The sequence below is a fragment of the Heteronotia binoei genome, chromosome 10 (genome assembly GCF_032191835.1).
Source record: "Heteronotia binoei isolate CCM8104 ecotype False Entrance Well chromosome 10, APGP_CSIRO_Hbin_v1, whole genome shotgun sequence".
NCBI lineage: Eukaryota > Metazoa > Chordata > Lepidosauria > Squamata > Gekkonidae > Heteronotia > Heteronotia binoei.
Genome location: NC_083232.1, coordinates 3177725 through 3194428, shown reverse-complemented (window position 1 = coordinate 3194428; position 16704 = coordinate 3177725). Strand labels below are relative to the sequence as shown.

Genomic DNA, 16704 nt, shown 5'->3' with positions numbered 1-16704 from the left:
TTATGTTCTTATGTGACACAGAGTGTTGGACTGGATGGGCCGTTGGCCTGATCCAACATGGCCTCTCTTATGTTCTTATGTGACACAGAGTGTTGGACTGGATGGGCCATTGGCCTGATCCAACATGGCCTCTCTTATGTTCTTATGTGACACAGAGTGTTGGACTGGAGGGGCCATTGGCCTGATCCAACATGGCCTCTCTTATGTTCTTATGTGACACAGAGTGTTGGACTGGATGGGCCGTTGGCCTCATCCAACATGGCATCTCTTATGTTCTTATGTGACACAGAGTGCTGGGTTGGATGGGCCACTGGGCTGATCCAACATGGCTTCTCTCATGTTCTTATAGAACATGAAAACTTGCACACTGGTTTGTAGTATTTTACCTGGCCTTTAAAAGATCTATTACCCTACTCATGTGAATGAATGAACTGGAGAAGAGAAGAAGGTTTTTGGAAATTAGGGGATGGCCCAACTGATGAAGAGCGCTCATTTCCATCTGTCTATAAAATACTCTTTATAGCAGTATTGGTAATGTGCCTCCAGGTGCCCTTCTAATCTGACCTCCTCCCCACACTGAGGGCACACAAAGGGTTCCTCTCGCTTCCTCTTGCCTTCCTCCGTGCCGCTTTTCGCCTTCCCGGTGGATCCGCCCCACCATCCTCTGTGCTCTTCTTCAACTGAGATGCGAAATGGAGCAGGAAGGAAAACCTGCAGGTGCAATTCTCCCCGCACGGAGAAGACGCACACAAGGCTTCGTTGAAATGGCTTTCTTCGTGCATCGCAAGATCGCTTCGGTACGTAAAAGTGGTGTCGCACTGCGCGCAGGGCCAGACCTTTGCCTCTCGTGGCTTTTCTGGTGTTGCAGAAGCTGAGATACCAGCGGAAGCTCTCCCCACAGCTTGCACAGAAATGCAACCTTTCTTCTGCTGGTGTGGATGCCAGGCGAACCCTTTTAACCGCAACTGATCGCCACGCCCCTCACAGTCATATGGCTTTGGCGCTTGCGGCTACGTCCTGGGAATGGGTGGAGCTTGCCAATCCACCTGCGGCCTTTTCCAGGTGTGGAATGCACTCGTTTCCCCCGTGGGCTTCCCTGATGCGTGAAATGCACAATCAAGCCCTCAGGGTTTCCCCACAAATTGTCATTTTCAGTCATCTCTTCCTCAAAGCTGCCATCTACAATCTTGGGAGGTTCCGGGGTTTCGGTATATCGTTCAAATCCCCCATCTGCAGGATTCAAGAGAATATGAATTTAGAACCAGTCTAGGGAACAGGGACAGAGGATACCAAGCTAGCAAGACACTGCAGAAGAAGATGATGATGATATTGGATTTATATCCCACCTTATGCTCTGAATCTCAGAGTCTCAGAGCGGTCACAATCTCCTTTACCTCCCCCCCCACCCCACAAGCAGACACCCCTGTGAGGTAGGTGGGGCTGAGAGAGCTTTTTACAGCAGCTGCGCCCTTTCAAGGACAACTCTGCGAGAGCTCTGGCTGACCCAAAGCCATTCCAGCCGGTGCAAGTGGAGGAGTGGGAAATCAAACCCGGTTCTCCCAGATAAGAGTCCGTGCACTTAACCACTACACCAAACTGGCTCTCTATTAGAGCTATGGCTGACCCAAGGCCATTCCAGCAGGTGCAAGTGGAGGAGTGGGGAATCAAACCCGGTTCTCTCCAGATAAGAGTCCTCGCACTTAACACTACACCTAACTGGCTCTCTATTAGAGCTATGGCTGACCCAAGGCCATTCCAGCCGGTGCAAGTGGAGGAGTGGGGAATCAAACCCGGTTCTCCCAGATAAGAGTCTGCGCACTTAACCACTACACCAAACTGGCTCTCTATTAGAGCTATGCCTGACCCAAGGCCATTCCAGCAGGTGCAAGTGGAGGAGTGGGGAATCAAACCCGGTTCTCCCAGATAAGAGTCTGCACACTTAACCACTACACCAAACTGGCTCTCTATTAGAGCTCTGGCTGACCCAAGGCCATTCCAGCAGGTGCAAGTGGAGGAGTGGGGGAATCAAACCCGGTTCTCCCAGATAAGAGTCTGCGCACTTAACCACTACACCCAACTGGAGAGGATGAGATGCATTTTGCTTGGTTAAGCATAACTCCCCTCCTCCCATTCATCATCACCATCACATTTTATTTATATCCCGCCCTCCCCCGCCAAAGCAGGCTCAGGGCGGCTAACAGCAGAAATTCAATACATACATATTAATATTTTGGTGCTATTATGCAGATGGTGAATTTACTTAGCAGTTTAATCAGTGAAGGCCATTCGAAAGAGGACAGTCTTGCAGGCCCTGCGGAACTGTTCAAAGTCCCGCAGGGCCCGCATTTCTTCTGGAAGCTGATTCCATAGCTGTGGAGCCATAATGGAGAAAGCCCGAGTACGGGTGCTCTGGAGTTTTACCTCTTTTGGCCCGGGAATAGTCAGCAGGTTCTTCCCTGCTGACCTCAGTGCTCTCTGGGGTTCGTACGGGGAGAGGACGGTCCTAAGGTAGGCAGGTCCTCGGCCATATAGGGCTTTAAAGGTAATGACCAGCTCTTTGTAACGAATCCGGTATATAACTGGCAGCCAGTGCAGTTCACACAGCCCCAGGAATTTTAGAACAGATTAGAATCTCCCAGCCTCCAAGTATGTGTAAGGTTTTATCTGCACAGGTGGATTCTGAATGACTAGTGGGGCAAAGGTTGGAAAGTGTCCATGAAAGGTACAGCAAGAACATCCACTATTTAGAATCACTTCCTTCTATCAACCACATTAAGAAAACCAATAAGTTCACATTTGGAACTGAGAAGCGGGGGAAGGTCCTCCCATTCCGAAAAATTAGAATTCAGAAGCACCCCAGAGATGCTGAAGAGAAGCAGGCGAGGGACAGGCAAAAAGAAGGAATTCTTGATACATCTTGGCATTGTGGAACTCTTTGCCACCAGACATTTGAGAGGCCAGTGACATGTTGGGCTAAGATCTGGCAAACCCTGGTTCAAATCCTTACTTTGCAATGGAAACTGGGGATACATACTTGTACTCTCTTAGTCTAACCTACAGAAGAGAGGAGCAAGGGGAGGAGAGAAGAGAGAAGTGAGGGAAAGAAGAGCGAGTGGAGGGAGAAGAGGAAAGAAGCAAGGGGAGGGAGAAGAGAGGAGAGGAGAGGAAGAGAGAAGTGAGGGAAAGGAGAGGAGGGAGGAGAGGAGGGAGGAGAGGAGCGAGGGGAGAAGAGGAGAGGAGCAAGGGGAGGGGAAGAAGAGGAGAGGAAGTGAGAGGGAGGAGAGGAGCGAGGGGAGGGAGAAGAGAGGAGAGAGAGGAGCAAGGGGAGGGGAAGAAGAGGAGAGGAAGTGAGGGGAAGGAGAGAAGCGAGGGGAGGGAGAAGAGAGGAGCAAGGGGAGGGGAAGAAGAGGAGAGGAGGTGAGGGGAAGGAGGAGGGGGGAGAGGAGCGAGGGGAGGGAGAAGAGGAGAGGAGCAAGGGGAGGGGAAGAAGAGGAGAGGAAGTGAGAGGGAGGAGAGGAGCGAGGGGAGGGAGAAGAGAAGAGAGAGAGGAGCAAGGGAAGGGGAAGAAGAGAGGAAGTGAGGGAAAGGAGAGGAGCAAGGGGAGGGGAAGAAGAGGAGAGGAAGTGAGAGGGAGGAGAGGAGTGAGGGGAGGGAGAAGAGAGGAGAGAGAGGAGCAAGGGGAGGGGAAGAAGAGGAGAGGAAGTGAGGGAAAGGAGAAAAAGGAGGAGAGGAGCGAGGGGAGGGAGAAGAGGAGAAGAGCAAGGGGAGGGGAAGAAGAGGAGAGGAAGTTAGAGGGAGGAGAGGAGCGAGGGGAGGGAGAAGAGAGGAGAGAGAGGAGCAAGGGGAGGGAAAGAAGAGGAGAGGAAGTGAGGGAAAGGAGAGGAGGGAGGAGAGGAGCGAGGGGAGGGAGAAGAGGAGAGGAGCAAGGGGAGGGGAAGAAGAGGAGAGGAAGTGAGAGGGAGGAGAGGAGTGAGGGGAGGGAGAAGAGAGGAGAGAGAAGAGCAAGGGGAGAAGAAGAAGAGGAGAGGAAGTGAGGGGAAAGAGGAGGGAGGAGAGGAGCGAGGGGAGGGAGAAGAGGAGAGAGGAGCAAGGGGAGGGGAGGAAGTGGAGAGGAAGTGAGGGGGAGGAGAGGAGCAAGGGGAGGGAGAAGAGGAGAGAGGAGAGGAGCAAGGGGAGGGGAGGAAGTGAGGGGAAGGAGAGGAGTGAGGAGAGGAGCGAGGGGAGGGAGAAGAGAGGATAGAGAGGAGCAAGGGGAGGGGAAGAAGAGGAGAGGAAGTGAGGGGAAGGAGAGGAGGGAGAATAGGAGTGAGGGGAGGGAGAAGAGAGGAGAGGAGCAAGGGGAGGGGAGGAAGAGGAGAGGAAGTGAGGGGAAGGAGAGGGAGGAGAGGAGTGAGGGAAGGGAGAAGAGGAGAGAGGAGAGGAGCAAGGGGAGGGGAGGAAGAGAGGAGAGGAAGAGAGAAGTGAAGGAAAGGAGAGAAGGGAGGAGAGGAGCGAGGGGAGGGAGAAGAGACAAGAGAGAGGAGCAAGGGGAGGGGAAGAAGAGGAGAGGAAGTGAGGGGAAGGAGAGGCAGGAGGAGAGGGGGAAGGGGAGGGAGAAGGAAGGAGGGAGGGGAGGGGGAAGGAGAGGAGAGAGGCAGGGTGTAACTGAAGTAAATAGATAAAGGCACTGGTGGCTTATGGAAAACACAGGCAACTGTAGATGGGATCAGACCAACTCATGGCTAACAGCCCCATCAACTGTTGACTGGAAAGGAACCTCCATGTTAAGAGGCAGAATATCTGCTGCAGGGAAGGCAATGACAGCCGTAGGCCCTGCCTCTGCATCCTGCTCTCGAGGCTTCTAAGGATGTAAAGTAGCTATGTTGGATCAGACTCGCCACCAGATGGGACCTAGAAACCCCCCCAGGATTTGAACTGATCTCCAGATGGCAGCATAAAACAGCTGTTTTAGAAGGTGGGCTTTATGGCATTACACCTTGCTGAGGCCCCTCCCCTTCCCAAACCCCAGGCTCCACCCCCAAATGTCCAGGGATTTCCCAGCCTGGAGTCGGCAGCCTTTATCAATGGGTTCACCTAGTCTACCCTCCTGGTTGGCAAACAGGGGCCCCTAGAAGGTCCACAGGCAAGACACGGAGGCTGAAACCTCCCCCTTCTCCATATCCAGAAATGCCAGTTTTCAGAAGGCCTCTGAACATGAACATATGAAGCTGCCTTCTACTGAATCAGACCCCCCTCGGTCCATCAAAGTCAGTATTGTCTTCTCAGACTGGCAGCTGCTCTCCAGGGTCTCAAGCCGAGGATTTTAACGCCTGCTTGCCTGGACCCTTGCCTCTGATCATGGAAGCTCCATCTGACACGATGGCACGTGGGGAGGGACGGTGGCTCAGTGGCAGAGCATCTGCTTGGGAAGCAGAAGGTCCCAGGTTCAATCCCCGGCATCTCCAAAAAAGGGTCCAGGCAAACAGGTGTGAAAAAACCTCTGCTTGAGACCCTGGAGAGCTGCTGCCAGTCTGATTAGACAAGACTGACTTTGATGGACCGAGGGTCTGATTCAGTATAAGGCAGCTTCATATGTTCACGCAGCCGCTGATAAGTCTCTCCTCCATGAAACTGTCTGTCCCCCTTTTAAGGCCATCTGGGGACAACTGGTCAGCCATTGTGGGGAAGAGGAACTAGAAAGGCCTCCAGTCTGTTCCAGCCCCTATATTCTCAAGCAAGAACTTGACTATGAAACGTAGCCACCGCGCCCCATTAAGAAAATCACATATTCTTGCATGCAGTACAGCACGCCACCAAGCACTCTGTTTTAGTGCAGCGGGGTAGATTCTGGCTCCTGTTCTCAGGCCCTGATGCTTTTTTAAAACAAATTTTACTCACTCGCAGATGAATCACCAGCTCTGGAGTCCTGACTTTCCGTGCAGTTCTGCCGCTCATCTTGTTTGAACCACGCTATAACGTCAGAGATGGTAACCGGATTCCCTGCTCGCAGAGAAAAAAGGGAACACAGCGTGGCAAAGGATGCAGAAATTGAAAAATAGTAAAAGGAAGGCGAGCCTGGCCCCTTTCACATTACCATTCTAAACTGGATGTTATCCATCGTCGGCCTAGTTACAAGTAGATTCCGAGAAGGAATGCTTGGGACAACCTTGAAAGGGCTGAACCTCATTTCTCCAAGATCAGGGGCAGATGGTGGCACATGGGAGAACTGTCTCCTCACAACATCCACTAGAACAGGGTGTCAAACATATGGTCCGAGGACTGGATCAGGCCCCCGGAGGGCTCCTAACAGGCCTGTAAACACCTCACTGTCATCTGCTTCCTTCTCTCTTACTTCCTTCTGCATCACAGCTTGTGTTTGCCAGGCTTGCTCAATCACGCAGGAGCTACAGAGCAAAGCCTCTGTTTTCTCCATTGGCTGACCAGCACATGAAGCAATTTATGTACAAAATCTCACAATGCCAGCCATTTCATGTTTTTCCCCTCAGTCGTAGGCTCAAAGCATTGACCGTGAGATTTCTGAAATGTGTGTCAATAAATCAAAAGTAGATTTGCAGCAATCTACAGATATACACCTGAACAGCGTACTCAAGATTGCTACAGCACAGATATTGTAGGTTTTTGTTTTAAAAAAATTATTTATTTTAAGATTTTGATGCAATAATTCAGAGCAAGAAGTGTCAGATATCAGAAACTGTCAACTAAACAAAATATTGCGAAAGGGCTAATCTTTTAAGCACGTTTAAGAAAAATTAAAAACTTTTAAATGTGTTTGTCTGTGTCCTTTATAAAGTTTATATCTCCGCTACCTGGCATTATATTTTACGACACACATAAAAGAGACAGCTCGCCAAAAGGTCGACAGCTTCTAGTTTATAAAAGGGGGTCAACCCTGAACGCCCCCTCCCCACTCCCAGTCTTCTCCTTACCTATGGCGATCAGAGATTCATAATTCTCCATCAACACCTCAAAGTACAGCTCCTGCTGCCGCTTCTCCAGCATCTCCAACTCCTCTTGGAGAAATGAACCATGACGTCCTCGAACCCACCTGGGCCCAGAGTGGGAAATGGGTCAGTTTTAAAAGAACACTTTCCCTATGAAGAAAGGTTAAAAACGCTTGGGGCTCTTTAGCTCGGAGAAACGTCGACTGCGGGGTGACATGATAGAGGTTGACAAGATAATGCATGGGATGGAGAAAGTAGATAAAAAAGTCCTTTTCTCCCTTTCTCAAGAACTTGTGGGCATTCGATGAAATTGCTGAGCAGTCGGGTTAAAATGGATAAAAGGAAGTACCGAACTTCTTCACTCAAAGGGTGATTAACACATGGAATTCACTGCCACAGGAGGTGGTGGCAGCTACTAGCATAGCCAGCTTCAAGAGGCGGTTAGATAAAAATATGGAGCAGAGGTCCATCAGTGGCTATTAGGCACAGTGTGTATATATATATATGTGTGTGTGTGTGTGTGTGTATATATATATATATATATATATATATAATTTTTGGGGGGCCACTGTGTAACAGAGTGTTGGACTGGATGGGCCATTGGCCTGATCCAACAGGGCTTCTCTTATGTTCTTATGTGACACAGAGTGTTGGACTGGATGGGCCATTGGCCTGATCCAACATGGCCTCTCTTATGTTCTTATGTGACACAGAGTGTTGGACTGGAGGGGCCATTGACCTGATCCAACATGGCTTCTCTTATGTTCTTATGTGACACAGAGTGTTGGACTGGAGGGGCCATTGGCCTGATCCAACATGGCTTCTCTTATGTTCTTATGGGACACAGAGTGTTGGACTGGATGGGCCATTGACCTGATCCAACATGGCTTCTCTTATGTTCTTATGTGACACAGAGTGTTGGACTGGAGGGGCCACTGGCCTGATCCAGCAGGTCTTCTCTTATGTTCTTATGTGACACAGAGTGTTGGACTGGAGGGGCCACTGGCCTGATCCAACATGGCTTCTCTTATGTTCTTATGTGACACAGAGTGTTGGACTGGAGGGGCCATTGGACTGATCCAACAGGGCTTCTCTTATGTTCTTATGTGACACACAGTGTTGGACTGGATGGGCCATTGGCCTGATCCAACAGGGCTTCTCTTATGTTCTTACGTGACACAGAGTGTTGGACTGGAGGGGCCATTGGCCTGATCCAGCAGGGCTTCTCTTATGTTCTTAATTCATCGACTAGATGCTAAAACCCACAGATTTTGAAGCAAAGACACACCCAACGGAAAAGAGAAATTTAGTCCCCCAACGTTGCTGCAAGGAACCTCTGCGGAGTTCTTGCTTCTGGACTGCAGCCCCTGCTTCAATCAGGGTTAGAAGTAAGTTAACAGAGAACGATTCAGATCTGGAATTTGCTGCAGGAGGATGGTGTGGGAATCACAGAAACAAACAGCTTAAAAAGGGGATGAGATCGATTCATGGAGGATAAGTCTAGCCATGGTGCTTGAGGGGAACAGCCGCATTCAGAGGCCTTAAGCTGTAGAATCCCAGAGCAAGGAGGCAACATCAGAAGAAGTATCAAGCATGTGTATATCTGTGTGCCAGGATGGTTCCTTAGAGGAAGAGCAGATCACCAACTGCTCCTGCTCCCCCCTCCTTTACAACCTCTCTCTCTCTCTCGGCTTGACTTTGCGAACGAAGATTTAAGAAGGGTGCAGTAGTCCACGTCTGCTGCAGGCTCGCTGGTGGCTGACAAGACCAATGCGGGACAGGCAGGTGCGGCCACAGTGGCTGCAGGGAAAAGTCTGATTTGGGGTTGGTGCTGTAGCAGTGTGATTCTTCCTCAATCTCCTTTTGTCCTCAAGACCAGCTATGCGTGCGTTCTCAAAGGAAGAGACAGCCTGGTGGATGGTGTGCCTCCATGCTTTGCGATCTGAGGCGAGGTCAGACCACTGGTGATGGTTGATGCGACAGGTGCCAAGGGATTTCTTCAAGGAGTCCTTGTACCTCTTCTTTGGTGCCCCTCTATTTCTAAGGGCAAGTAATAAATCCATCTGGCCCACAAATGTTTATGTTAGCCTGGCGGGTAACAGTGCGATGTGCCTTTCCCCCAGACTGACACAGACAGGTCTTATCTGCTCTCAGAGAAATGTGAGAAAGAGAGATGTTTTTAATAGTCTACATTCCTTAGTAATAACAGAGATACTACGGTATGTAGTATACCGTATGCTCTCAGAGAAGTGTGAGAAAGAGAGATGTTTTTAATAGTCTACTTCCTTAGTAATAACAGAGATACTACGGTATGTAGTATCCCAAGACTTTGGGTTTTATGCCCTTGGCTTTTATGCACTGAGGCTAGCCCTCCAGAGGAACTGGTTGGCCACTGTGTGAGACAAGATGCTGGACTAGAGAGACCACCAGTCTGATCTCGCAGGGTTCTGCCTGTCTTCTGATCAAGCAAGGCCTTGGCCTCTGCCCTGTTGTTGGCCCTTCACAGGAACTGGTTGGCCACTGTGTGACAAAGAAGACTGGACTAGATGGACCTTCACTGGTCTGATCCATCAGAGCTCTTCTGATGTTCTTCTCAGGGGAAGGCCTCAGCCTCTCTGCCCTGTTGTTGGCCCTCCAGAGGAACTGTTGGCCACAGTGTGAGGCAGGAGGCTGGACTAGATGGACCTTCATTGGTCTGATCCAGCAGGACTCTTCTGATATTCTCATCAGGGGAAGGCCTCAGCCTCTCTGCCCTGTTGTTGGCCCTCCAGAGGAACTGGTTGGCCACTGTGTGAGACAGGAGGCTGGACTAGATGGACCCTCCCTGGTCTGATCCAGCAGGGCTCTTCTGATGTTCTTCTCAGGGGAAGGCCTCAGCCTCTCTGCCCTGTTGTTGACCCTCCAGAGAAACTGGTTGGCCACTGTGTGAGGCAGGTGGCTGGACTAGATGGACCCTCCCTGGTCTAATCCAGCACGGCTCTTCTGATGTTCTTCTCAGGGGAAGGTCTCGGCCTCTCTGCCCTGTTGTTGGCCCTCCAGAGGAACTGGGTGGCCACTGTGTGAGACAGGAGGCTGGACTAGATGGACCCTCACTGGTCTGACCCAGCAGGGCTCCTCTTGTGTTCTTAAGGTTTGGAGACCATCAGGCAAGTGCAAACTTCAAGGAAAATATCTGGCAGAGTCAGGCAGGCAGAAGAGAGAGGAAGGCAAAGGCATATCCCATAATCTTCACAGTTGGAATACTCCTGATGTATGTAAATTCTAGGGATTACATCTTGCAAGCAATCCAGAAACCTCAGAGCCTGTCTCCCCACCCCTCCCTCCAAGGAACACCAGGCACTCCCTAGGCCCTTGAGAGGTAAACCTGGCGGCCTTGTAATACCGCAAAGAACAGAAGAAACAGCAATAAAGAAATCACAACAAAGCTAAAGAAAATCAGGGTTCTCCCCCTTAATAGACAGTTGAGATGATGAATTTGTTTTGTTTTATATTACCTATGAAACATCAAATTTTTATAATTATTGACATTAATAATGAAAGAATGGTAAGTGTCTATAGGACTGCGGGAGAAAAGCGGTCCACAGTTATCTGTGGAGGTTACAGTTTATAAAATCATTGTACAAGTGACTGAGGAACAAGTGGGGAAAAATACTTTACTTTCACAACTTTTATAACTGGACTCACAAGAACATAAGAGAAGCCCTGTTGGATCAGGCCAATGGCCCATCCAGTCCAACATTCTGTGTCACATAAGAACATAAGAGAAGCCATGTTGGATCAGGCCAATGACCCATCCAGTCCAACACTCTGTGTCACATAAGAACATAAGAGAAGCCATGTTGGATCAGGCCAATGGCCCATCCAGTCCAACACTCTGTGTCACATAAGAACATAAGAGAAGCCCTGTTGGATCAGGCCAGTGGCCCATCCAATCCAACACTCTGTGTCACATAAGAACATGCCATGTTGGATCAGGCCAATGGCCCATCCAGTCCAACACTCTGTGTCACATAAGAGAAGCCATGTTGGATCAGGCCAATGGCCCATCCAGTCCAACACTCTGTGTCACATAAGAACATGCCATGTTGGATCAGGCCAATGGCCCATCCAGTCCAACACTCTGTGTCACATAAGAGAAGCCCTGTTGGATCAGGCCAACAGCCCATCCAGTCCAACACTCTGTGTCACACAGTGGCCACAAAACCCAGGTGCCATCAGGAAGTCCATCAGTGGGACCAGGACACTACAAGCCCTCCCCCTGCCCCCCTTCCCAAGCACCAAGTATACAGAGCATCACTGCCTCAGACATAAGGACATAAGAGAAGCCATGTTGGATCAGGCCAATGGCCCATCCGGTCCAACACTCTGTGTAACACAATGTCCAAAAAAACCAGGTGCCATCAGGAGGTCCATCAGTGGGGCCAGGACACTAGAAGCCCTCCCACTTTGCCCCCCTCCACCAAGCACCAAGAATACAGAGCATCCCTGCCCCAGACAGAGAGTTCCAACCACTGCTGTGGCTAATAGCTACTGATGGACCTCTCAACATGGCCAGTGTGTGAGGCAGGTTGCAGAACTACATGTTGAACTCAAGATGGCTGCCGCTGATGCTGCGGGACTACATGTTGAACTCAAGATGGCTGCCGCTGAAGGCTGCGGGACTACACGTTGAACTCAACGTTTGCTGCCCTCGCCCTCAAACCTTTTCCTGTACAACTAACATCACAGGCTCCAGAGACTTATCGGTAACTCCTTTCTCACCTAAAAAAGCTGGTGCAGCACTTCTTCTGTTTCATTGTTCCCAGTGTTGGACTTTTCCTACTTCATAACGCAGGACTGCGTTTCACTACCATTTTCCCCTACATGCTTGCCCTTGCATATTGGTTCCTATGAGGGTATCAAAGCATGTCGTGCTACCCCACTCTTCACAGAACTGGAATTCTGCAAAAATGCAGAAGGTCCCTGGTTCAAACCCTGCCAGCAGGAGTGGACTGAGGGACAGGCCAAGGGCTTGGGGGAACTTTTCACCTGACCCTCAAGTCAATGAGTCAAAGCAGAAAGAACTATTCCACAAATAGGAACACTCCAAAGAGAACAGAGGGCCAGATGTGAGCCAAAAAACACCCAAGAGAAGACAATCCTTTATGTTGGAATTAGGTGGGCAGCCATGTTGCTCTGATATGTAAGAACAAAATTTGAGTCCAGCGACGCCTTGAAGACCAACTAAGTTTAATTTTGGGTATCAAGTTTCGTGTGTACAAAAAATTTATACCCAGAATGAAACTGTGTTGGTCTTAAGGCGCCAATGGACTCAAAACGTTGTTCTCCGGGTGTTAGAAGATGCACAGTCTGACTCAAAGGAAAGCAGCTTTGTGCAGAATCGCAACTATTTTGCAACTGTGCATTAAAAGGACCGCTTTGCCATTTCCCCCTTCTCACTCGCCTAGAAGCCAAGCTGGCACTAAACACGTGGTTCTGTGGCTTAACTGAGGGCACACAGCGTGGGGTTTGCGATATCCTTGTGTTGAAGAAGCGGTTGCTGCTAAAGCAAGGATTTTAAAAAGCTGCCCCAGCCAATCAAAAGATTCGCTGGACAAACACCCTCTTGAGTCCCACCCACTTCCTAAAAACCCTTGGCAGGCCCCAGAAAAAATATCCACAGGTGCAGGGGGGAAGCAAGAGTTGGAGGGCTTCTGGAGTTCCGGCCCTGCTGCTGGATCTCCTGAGTTTGGGCCATTTAATGACACAGTGTTGGACTAGAGGGGCCACTGGCCTGATCCAGCATGGCTTCTCTTTTATGTTCTTATGTAAGAGGACGGGGCTTTGGCTCTCTTTAAGGGTGGGCTCCAAACCCCACCGACCAGGATGTTATTTGAAAAGCAATTTTTTTTTTTGTAAAGCAGTTTAAAGGTAAAGGTAGTCCCCTGTGCAAGCACCAGTCGTTTCCAACTCTGGGGTGACATCGCTTTCATAACGTTTTCACGGCAGACTTTTTACAGGGTGGTTTGCCATTGCCTTCCCCAGTCCTCTACGCTTTCCCCCCCAGCAAGCTGGGGACTCCTTTGACCGAAGGATGGAAGGCTGAGTCAACCTCGAGCCGGCTATCTGAAAACCCAGCTTCCACCGTGGATCGAACTCAGGTCGAGAGCAGAGGGCTCTCCGACTGCAGTGCTGCAGCTTTACCACTCTGCACCAAGGGGCTCTTGAAAGCAGTTTCCCCTGGGTTTAAAAAAAAAAACACCACCACCCTCTTTAAACGGAAATGCAACCAATCTCGTACCGCATTTTCGTCCCAGAAATTGCACCCCCAGAAGCCGTGGGCGTCTTTGGCGACCCCTTCAAGAGGCTGTCTGCAAAGATGATGCCCCAAAAAAGCCACCCGCCCCCGGCCAAAAAGCAGTTCAAATTGCAAGCCGTTGCTTTCGCTTTTGATGCACGACCTCCGCCTTCAGGAAATGCATGCCATTTCCGCTTCCCGGCATGCCCCTCCGGCAGCCCCCAAGAAAACGATGGACGAAACTTTCCGGAGACCCCAATTGCAACCCACCCCCCCCGCTTCCACCCACTCCCCAGATCCTCCAGGTGGCGGGGAGTTCCGCAAGCTCGGGCCCAGCCTGCCATCGGAAGCCAAAGAAACTGACCCTCTCTCTAATAGGGGACCGGAATCAGCAACGGTGTTCCCTCTAAGCGGAGTTAGGTGCACATTTTTAGCCTCCCGCTCACACGTTTTTGTCTTCGCTCAGGAAGGACGACCCCAGAGCACAATAACTGATGCAGGAGCTCACAGTTTCGATGCCAGGAGCTCCCAAAGTAGAAATTCCGCTCACAAGACCCTGCAGCTTAGAGGGAACATTGCCCAGCAAGAGGAAGAAAGCTGCCCCCTGCCCCCAGAACTCCCTCCATGCTAGGGCACGGCGGCTGGGGTGGGCTGGCGGAATATCCCTGCAAGAAGAAACCCAGCTCATCAGGAATTGCGCCCGTCCCTCTTCCGTCTCTGCCGGGGCCAACGCGGTGCAGCAAGTTAGGAGACCTGGACTAGGCTCTCTGAGATCCCCCCCAGCTCATTTAAACACTGCCAAGGGAGCTCGCTGGGGTGGACCTTGATGGGGGTGCCATCCTCCAGGTGGGAACGGGGGATCGCCAGCTCCTCCAGGTGACAGAGACCAGTTCCATCCCCCCCACACACACACACACCGGGGGAACGCGGATGTTCTGGAGAGTGGCCGCCAACCGAGGTCCCTGCGCTCCCCAGACTCCCATCTCCGAATCTCCCGGAATTTCCCGACCTGGAGCTGGCAACCTTATCCCCCACACCGGTGCCCAAAGGGGAACCTCAGCCGAGCCCGCCACGCAGGGTCGTTGTGAGGATACAAGAGAGGAGAAGGAGGGAGCTCTCCCTTGGGGAGAAAAGCAGGCGGGCGGGGAAGCAAAAGGAACGGGCGGCTAGCTTTCTGCTTGCAGGGAGGCCTTCCTGGGGACGAACCCGGTACCCCGTGCGAGCCACGAGCCCCCCGCAGCAGGAAGCAGCCGCTCCGCCTCTCCTACCTGGGGCTCTGCGGCCATGGCGCCTGCGGAAGGGCCTCGCTCCGCCTCGTCGTGGGCAGCCGCCGGCCCTGCCCCTTCGCTGCGGCGGGGTGGGGCTTGCAATGGGGGCCGGAGGGGGAGCTGGGAGGGCTGCCGGGGGCGCTTGCAACGCGCAGTCCCCGGGAGAGGCCGCGCGGCAGCCGGGCCGGGTGCAAGGAGGGGATCTCGTGCAATGCGGAGCAAGGGCGTTTTGCAATCCGGAAGGTGCTTACTCCGGAGCAAGGGCGTTTTGCAATCCGGAAGACTCCGGGATAGGGTTGCCGATCTCCAAGCGGGCAGGGGAAACAAGGCATCAAGCTGCCGCGGTATTCAGCCTCCAAAAAATGACACCAAAATGATGCAAAAGTGCCCAACGGCATTGTTTTACAGTCAGTGAAGGCAAGCTCTTTCAGTTCCTCCAAGGAACATCTTCATCAGGAATCCAATTCCTCCTTCTCAAGCAAATGAATGCCAGATACAAGAAAACTGATAGATCTAAGCGGGCAGCCGTGTTGGTCTGAAGCAGAAGAACAAAGCAGGAGTCAAGTGGCGCCTTTAAGGCCAACCCGTTTTTATTTCGAAGGTAAGCTTTCCTGTGCTTTTAAGCACGCTTCATCAGACGAGAAATCCAGCGCAGGGAGCAAAGCCATACAGAGCTGGTAGGCAGTGGCCCAGAATGCAACATGGTACAGATTTAAGAACCAATGACAGTGAAATAGAATTATCTGGTATGCAGGGGTTGAGAATGTAAAAGGGTGCAATGACAGAATACTACAATTAACAAACTGAGCAAACCTTTGAGCTAACATGAGCATGCGAAAGCAACAACACAGTAGTATGTCAAAATGTGAGATTGTCAATGGGAGATGGGTTCAATATATATAATATATGTAACCTGTCTCCCATTGTCATTGACAGACAGTCTCACATTTTGACATACCACTGTTTTGTTGCTTGCGAATGCTCATGCCACTCAGCTCAAAGGTTTACTCAATTGGTTAATTTCACCGCATACTGCTGTTTTGTGGCTTTCGCATGCTCATGCTGCTCAGCTCAAAGGTTTGCTCAGTTGTTTAATTTTACTGCATACTGCTGTTTTGTTGCTTTCATATGCTCATGCTACTCAGATCAAAGATTTGCTCAATTCTGGTCGCCGCACCTCAAAAAGGATATTATAGCATTGGAGAAAGTCCAGAAAAGGGCAACTAGAATGATTAAAGGGCTGGAACACTTTCCCTATGAAGAAAGGTTGAAACGCTTGGGGCTCTTTAGCTTGGAGAAACATCGACTGCGGGGTGACATGATAGAGGTTTACAAGATAATGCATGGGATGGAGAAAGTAGAGAAAGAAGTACTTTTCTCCCTTTCTCACAATACAAGAACTCACGGGCATTCGATGAAATTGCTGAGCAGACAGGTTAAAACGCATAAAAGGAAGTACTTCTTCACCAAAGGGTGACTAACATGTGGAATGTACTGCCACAGGAGGTGGTGGCAGCCACAAGCATAGCCACCTTCAAGAGGGGGTTAGATAAAAATATGGAGCAGAGGTCCATCAGTGGCTATTAGCCACAGTGTTTTTTTTGTTGGCCACTGTGTGACACAGAGTGTTGGACTGGATGGGCCATTGGCCTGAACTAACATGGCTTCTCTTATGTTCTTATGTTCAATTGGTTAATTTTACTATTCTGCCATTGTACCCTTTTACATTCTCAACCCCTGCCTACCAGATCATTTCACTTCACTGTCATTGGTTCTGAAATCTGTACCATGTTGCATTCTGGGCCACTGCCTACCAGCTCTGTATGGCTTTGCTTAGCTCTGTATGGCTTTGCTCCCTGTGCTGGATTCCTCATCTGATGAAGTGGGCTTAAGAGCACACGAAAGCTTACGTTCTAAATAAAAATTGGTTGGTCTTAAAGGTGAAACTTGACTCCTGCCTTGTTCAAGAAAATTGATAGTACAATATTACGCAGTCAGCGATCCATAAGGCGACAGGATTGTACTATTGTTCCTGTTTCGCGTTAGCTTCTTCCAGCTTCTCACAATTAATATTCACATACTGGGTAAGAACGCCAAAATTTCAAACACAAACTAACACTCCGACAGTGCTTTGTTTCCCCAGCCTTTCTTCCCTGTGATTCTCTAATTTGGTTACACAATCCCCAGATGGCAGTAAGGGATCCCCCGGTTTGGAGGC

The 16704-nt window shown here is 50.5% G+C and overlaps 1 protein-coding gene across 1 annotated transcript; it reads right to left on the bottom strand.

Moving 5' to 3' along the window:
• Nucleotides 1–614: 614 nt before the first annotated feature.
• Nucleotides 615–14884, bottom strand: LOC132578315 (uncharacterized). Its single transcript, XM_060248253.1, has 4 exons — nt 14487–14884; nt 6927–7045; nt 5878–5979; nt 615–1230 (listed from the first exon to the last, which is right to left on the bottom strand). Exons 1-4 carry the CDS (start codon nt 14882–14884, stop codon nt 956–958), a joined length of 894 nt encoding a protein of 297 aa, XP_060104236.1. The 3' UTR covers nt 615–955.
• Between the last annotated feature and the right edge of the window lie 1820 nt (nt 14885–16704).

Coding starts and splice junctions, on each gene's coding strand:
- LOC132578315 (XM_060248253.1), bottom strand. CDS start 14,884: ATGCCGTTGGGCACTTTTGCATCATTTTGGTGTCATTTTTTGGAGGCT. Junction 5,980..6,926: donor TGAATCTCTGATCGCCATAG/GTAAGGAGAAGA, acceptor CTCTGCGAGCAG/GGAATCCGGTTACCATCTCT. Junction 1,231..5,877: donor AGCTGGTGATTCATCTGCGA/GTGAGTAAAATT, acceptor TGAATCCTGCAG/ATGGGGGATTTGAACGATAT.